Genomic DNA, 6,908 nt, shown 5'->3' with positions numbered 1-6,908 from the left:
GTGCGGATCTCTGGTTTGGCAGAAAAAGAAAAGAATCTTGCTGACATATTGTTTCAAATATTAATGAGCACTGGCTTAGTTAAGAGTCGGCTCACCTTCAGCGCAAAGTCCCTTTATATTTACACCTTTAGCAGCAAGGAAGCCCAGACAGGCATCAATGTTCTCAATCTGTTTAAGAGAAAAGCATGGACATACATCAAGAGCTTGCTGTCTGAAATCAAGCCTAATAGCCCATTTTTAAATTGCTCCTCGGAAAATGTGACCCCAGCCACGGCTGGTTTGCACACTACACTCAGGTATACAGGGAATATAACCCAACAGATGGCGCTCAATAGGGTAGATTTGTGGTTTACAACCCTGTGGGTCCGTCCTGCGGTGTTCCTGTGACATTACAATGTATATCCTGAGCACTGGCGAGACGCCAGACTATAGCACGCTGGTTAACACCAGGGTTTTAAGGTTAACAAGACCTGCGCCATTGTCCTCACTGAGGTTGTTTCTTAAAGGGACAGTTCACCCAAAAATGGAAACACTGTCATCATTTACTAATCCTCATTTTAGGTCATGTATATTTTTGACATAAATGGAAGATTTTCAGCGAACAGGAACTTAAACCTGTAAAGCCTATTTTTTGTTGAGTATCATATTTGACACAAGCTTTTATGACTCATAAGTATGATGTAGGACAATATATGGAGCTCATACTAGAGAATGAGAAAAAACACCTATAATTTATTCAGGGACCCAAACTGAGCAAAAATATGCGAATTGGTGCAGATGTCGTTATTTAAACTGCCAAAAAGTAAGATGAAGTCGTTTAGTTCTTGCATAAAATGCACATAAATATCAATCGTCACTCTATATCCCAATAATGTTTTAGATGGTTTTTAAATGCTTAGCTTTATGCATTGTTTTATGAATGGGGACATTATTAGAATTATACTAAAAGGCCTTTTAGTTGCTAAAAAAGTATAAATTGTCAATACGACGACAGAAAGAATGTAGTAGATTGTGTACAACAAGCTTTCCAGCAAAGTTTTGATCATGTTGATGATTTAGAAATTACATGATTATATGATACAGTAGGATATATAAGGATTAAACTTCAGTGCACTCCTCAAACGAAACCATATTGAGCACATGCCGTATGAAATATATTTATGGTGCTTTTTCTGTCTGTTTTGGAGTTTGACAGTCTGTGGTTTGTTTCTTTTCCCAACATGCAGGACAGAAATTGCAATAAACCAATTTTGAGTCTTACCATTTGAGAGCGACTCTCTGGGAATCCGTTGATATCGGTAATCTTCTCATTTGCTGAATGGAAAGATGAAAAAAACAGAATGGCACTGAATTAAAGTAACACAATTTTATTACTGTTTGTTGGTTTTATGAAAACATCATCGACTGGCTTTTGTATGTACAACAGGAATCCTCCTCTGGCAAATGTTTATTTTATTTCGGCTTAATAAAATGTTCACAGCCCAGTTTGTAGCCTCATAAACCATCTACAAATCGCCCCTTTTCAGAAACAGATCTCATAAAACAGCTTCAAAACACATTCAGAATAATAAAGGTGGGGAGTTTTCTTGATAGTCATGTGTGTTCATTTCTTTCCCAGTCCTCCTCCTCAACCTCCTCATTATGGTTAGAATTACCGGTATGGTGGAGCAAAATTGTATGTTTGATGTATTATTTTTTTTTCTTAAGGAAGAAGGGGGATTTGTTGAATTATGGAAAATCATTTTTTTAAAATCTTTAATCTTACCTACAACCTGAATGATTTCTGCCAACAAAACGCCATCGGCGACATCCCGTTGGAGGTCTTTAATCAGGCGTGTGTGTCCGGACTTGGCTAGATAGTGGTTGGCCCAATCTGTATAAATCTATTAATTCAAAGAAAAATAGAAAGAGACTGAATGAGGAAAAGGCACTTAACATCTAACTCTGGGTTACAATTTTACATGGATGAAAGACAAATGCCACACTGTGGTCCATAAGCTACCATTTAAATATTGGAGTGAAAACAGGGAAATTTCCAGGAAAATTAATATAAGAAGGTTGTCAAAAAGGTTTTCCAGACTGTACAAATGATTTTTTTAAATGGTTAAAGAGCAAAATGTAAGGTAATACTTCATAATGTACAGTATATAGTATGTACTGCCTAATATTTAAAAAAAGTTTTTTTTTTTTACAAATGTACACAAATTATAAATGATAAAATATCATAATTGTTGTTGTTTTTAAATGAATAAACATTTTTAAAAATATTTAAATATATGAATGTGGATTTTCATTTAAATATTCATATTTATATTTAAATGGGAAAATGGCAGTCTGATTTGTATTCAAATTAATTAATTTTTTATTAAATTAATTATTAAACTGAAAATCTGATTATTATAACTGCTGTTGTTATTTTAATAAATATTTTAAAAGTATATTTTACAAATATTTTTTAAATTATAAATAGAAAGTAATGGCAGTCTGATCAAACAATGAGACAGGACAAAGATGACAAAAATTATGGTTGATATTGCTTTTGGATCATTCACTGTCAAAAATGGTAGATCAAGTTAAGCATATTGCATTTTGTGACAATATCCCATGCAGTTAGTTCTGGTTGTAATAAAGAATGAATTGGGTATTTTTATGCATACAAAACACTGTGCATGGTAAACGTACTACAAAAGTAACATTACTACATGTACTATGGTACTATGCCATTCCAAACATACCTGATGACTGTTTCTCCATAACTGTCATGCAACCACACAAAGTGAGCATTGGGAGGCAGCACAGTCTCAACAGGACCATAGTCTCTGACTACCACTAGTACAGAGGTCAGAAATAAAGGGCTGTGGGTGTTTTGTTGCTGGTCTAGTTATGTCTAAATGGGCCTAAATTGGACATACAGTACATATAAATAAGAACTGGTGTGACTGCACATGATGCATATCAGTCAAACATGGGCCATTTAAAACTGGAGCCACTGCTGATTTTAATACAGAGACTCCTTGTGAGTTCTGCAGGGGGCTGTTTGCATTTCTGCCCACAGAGCCTGGAGAATCACTCCACCCATTCGCTGTGAACAAAACCTCTAGGCTGCGGTGGACAACATGTGGGAATAATAATGTTGAATAATAAAAACATAGGGGAAGAGCTATGCGTAACCAGGTTTAATGTTAACATGAACAAGCATTACGTGGTTAATGTAACAACATTAGAACAAATATAGCACATTTAACACACCTGACCACATTAGTGTTTATATCTATCATGTTCTGTTTGGGGTCTAAAAGGCCTCACAGTCATATTTATAACTTGAAAAGCATATTGATCAAGTATCAGGTTGATACTTTATCTATCATAATACTAAAGTATCAGGTTAATACTTCATCTGTTCTTATAAGAACTGTTCAGAAAATAACAAACAAATCAATCATAGCAAAAAAATAAATAACCACCTGGTAGTGTTTTGTGTCAACAGTTACATATTTTACTATTATTTATAAACTATTATAGTATTTATTCATATTTTGACATAACACTTATTTTTAGTAATTCGTTTTTAATATATTTGTTTGTAATTTTGTTATGTGCTTTTGTCATTTTTATTATTTTTAAATGATTCTATATAACTTTATTTCTATTTTAACTCACTTATTTTTTTAATTAAATTTTTCTTTTTCTTTTTTTCTTTTTTTAAAAAAAGTTTTTCATCTAATACTTACATTTTATTTTAGCTTCATTTCAAGTACTGAAACCAGTTTTTAATAGTTTTAGTTAAAAGTATCAGTACTGATAAAAACAAGATACTTCCCCCAAAAAAAGTACCATGGTATTACCATGGTTTTGTTACACATTTACATTTGGCATTCAGTTGAAGTATCACAGACTTGGAGTACCATGTAAATACAAAATTTCAGTATGATTACAGTAATTATATAGTACTTAAATCAAAGTACTATGGTAAATTCACACCAAATCAGTAAACCAAACTATGGTACCACCAAAGCACTTTTTGTAAAACAGAGCAAACCTGCCACACTCCATTTAAGTTTCAAGATCAGTTCAATAAAAACAAGCAATTGAATTTGTGCAGGACAATTTTGAGAGCAAAAACTGGTCCCTAAACTTATGTAATAGACTTTCCATTCCTTGTCTTTTTTGGTAATTTCCATAATTTCCAAAAACAAAAAGCAGATATTTAACAAACTAGTAACTGCAATCGTCACGTTGTTTTACAAGGCAGTCAACCGTGTCTGAAACGGCAACCTAATCCTTACACCAGCACTGTCCCAAAACACATTCAGTACCATTTTCTTTAAAGTGAAGCATTTTCCAGCTTCCTGGCCAGAACAAAGAGAGACAGAGGTGCAGTGTAAGGGCATAGTAGTATATTAGTAGCGGTGTTTGATGAAGGGTGCCTACTCTATTGGCCTCTGGGATTGGTGTGTGTGGCGTCCATATGGCCAAATGCCCACCTGCAGCGCGGCTCACCGCTACTAATGGAGCACTGTAGTAAAACCTCCATGACTGTGTCTATGTGTGCGTGTGCGTGTGCGCTGTAATTACAGGCCAACCGGCTGAGCTTTTCCCTGCCACATGAAGAACTTGGCTCTTCGCTGCCTTCAAGGCTCTACTGACCGTATGAAGCTATATAAACACATGTGTACACAGACATGAACTTGCACACCGCTGCCGCGGACCAAAGGAAGAACATTGCATTTTTACTGACGATTTGCTCTGACCAGGTCAGCAGGATCTATTCTTATAAAGCATAATATTTTGAACACGTAAATATATAAACACATGAGCTTTCAGCGGGGAGCTTTACAAACAGTAGTCACAATGGTGGTAATGTGGCCAAAGCGAAACGGTTTCTAAAACATGAATACAACTGACACATATATTGTGGCATAGTGGTATTCATATAGTTGTTGCAGGTCAAGTCATGGTGGAATATGGGCACAATGCATAAACAAGCTTTAATCAACAAAGTTTGAATTTCAACATGACAAACTACAAAAATATTCAGTCGTTTTTTTTCTGTTACATTGTGAGATATAAATTCACAATTACGAGAAACAAAAAAGTAATTGTGAGATATCAAGTCATGCTGTGAGACAAAGTCACAGTTTTGACAAAAAGTCTTTACACTAAGAGAAATAAGTCATGTTGTGATCTTTATTGCTGCAATTGTGAGATATAAAGTTGCAATTATGAGGAAAAAAAGCCATTGTTTTGAGATACAGTCAATTATGAGAAACAAAGTCATAATTGTGAAATATAAAGTCGCAAGTATGAGAAACAAAGTTGCAATTGGGAGATAAAATGTCAGGATTATGAGAATTTTAAGAGAAAGTCGCAATTACATAAAACAAAATCAAATAGCATGATAAAGTCACAAGTATCAGAAACAAAGTCGCACTTGTAAGATATTGTCACATTGCAAAATATAAAGTAGCAATTATGAGAAACAAAGTCACATTGCAAGATATAAAGGGGCTTTGTTTCTCAGGTACATTTCCGAGATATGAAGTTACAATTACGAGAAACAAAGTCATGTTGCAAGATATAAAGTTGCAAGTATAAGAAACAAAGTCACATTGCCTGGTTTCACAGACAGGGCTTAGACTAATCCAGGATTAGGCCATAGTTCAATTAGGACATTTAAGTCATTTTTATAAACATGCCTTAGAAAAAAACATTACTGGTGTGCCTCTTATGACAAAACAATGGCACTGACATATTTTAAGACCAATCAGTGCACGTTTCTTTCAGTTGAAACAGCTCAGACTTACATTTTAGTCTGGGACTAGGTTTAAGCCTTGTCTGTGGAACCGGGGGATAAAGTTGCAAGTACAAGGAAAAGTCGAAATTGTGAGATATAAAGTCGCAGTTATGAGAAACAAAGGCGTAATTGTGAGATATAGCCACATTGCGAGATATAAAGCTGCAATTATGAGAAACAAGGTTGCAATTCTGAGATATAAAGTCATTCTGACATTTAAAAAAAAATGCAATTATGAGGAAAAAAAACTGTAGTAGATATTATTTTTGATGTGGTCAATCTATGGTACCATGAAGATAAAAATAAGCAAAAATGAGCAATCTTAATTAATTACTATTTTTTATTATTATTATACTTAGTATAAACTAAGAATTCCACTGTTTGTGTGGAATTAAACTATCAAAGGAAGATCATCTAATAGAACAAGAATCAATGCAACCACAAAGCCACATACAAATTAAGCATCAACGTTCCAACCTGAGGGTCTTTAGATGTTTCTTTGGTGGTCTGGTACTTTTTCTGTAAAGTCGCACTGCCTTGACTTTGCTGCCTGTAGATGGGAGACTTCAGTGGTATGAGGGTGGGCTGCACAGGCTTCAGAGGTCCATTCTGGTGGGTCGCTACCCTGGCTGGAATGGGTAGAGCAGTGCCATGCACAGGTTTGGGCAATCCCGACTTCATCTTGGAGGCAACTAGAATAGCAGGCATCTTCTTATCCTTTTACATCCAACCACGCAGACGCTGGCACTAAGTTGTCTGGTTGCAACCAAAGGCTTGGAGCAACCGCACACGCTGACTTAACAGCTGGAGCAATGCGGTGGGAAGTGTGTCCACAAACTCACATTCATACAGCACTGGGAAGCTCGACGGCACACAGAGGTCTTGCTAAACCTTCTAATAATATGATTTTCCCATGACAATCGGCCAAATCCTTCCCCGTCATCAGCATCTTCAGTGTTTTTCTTGTCCAATGAAGCTCTTACTCCATGTACAACTTGAGATCTGGACTCCGCCCGCCACCTGCTCCTAGTTCCACAGCAGCGAGGAGTCACCCAATATAGCCCAGCGCAGCCGCTGCTGAGAAGCGAACACACTCTGGCAGGCAGAAATCACA

The 6,908-nt window shown here is 35.8% G+C and overlaps 1 protein-coding gene across 1 annotated transcript in view; it reads right to left on the bottom strand.

Moving 5' to 3' along the window:
* The window catches only part of LOC107707495 (neuron navigator 2-like), a 76,968-nt gene extending 70,451 nt beyond the window's left edge, over positions 1-6,517 (bottom strand). Inside the window, exons 1-4 of the mRNA XM_016511546.1 lie at positions 6,272-6,517; positions 1,766-1,883; positions 1,262-1,314; positions 96-168 (exon numbers count right to left, since the gene is read on the bottom strand). Coding sequence (XP_016367032.1) covers positions 96-168; positions 1,262-1,314; positions 1,766-1,883; positions 6,272-6,502 — 475 coding nt within the window. The 5' untranslated portion in view covers positions 6,503-6,517. The remainder of the gene's footprint in view (positions 1-95; positions 169-1,261; positions 1,315-1,765; positions 1,884-6,271) is intronic.
* Between the last annotated feature and the right edge of the window lie 391 nt (positions 6,518-6,908).

The sequence above is a fragment of the Sinocyclocheilus rhinocerous genome, unplaced genomic scaffold (genome assembly GCF_001515625.1).
Source record: "Sinocyclocheilus rhinocerous isolate Xijiao unplaced genomic scaffold, SAMN03320098_v1.1 scaffold534, whole genome shotgun sequence".
NCBI classification, from domain to species: domain Eukaryota; kingdom Metazoa; phylum Chordata; class Actinopteri; order Cypriniformes; family Cyprinidae; genus Sinocyclocheilus; species Sinocyclocheilus rhinocerous.
The sequence above is the reverse complement of the archived record's forward strand: the minus strand, read 5'-3'. Positions and strand labels throughout refer to the sequence as shown.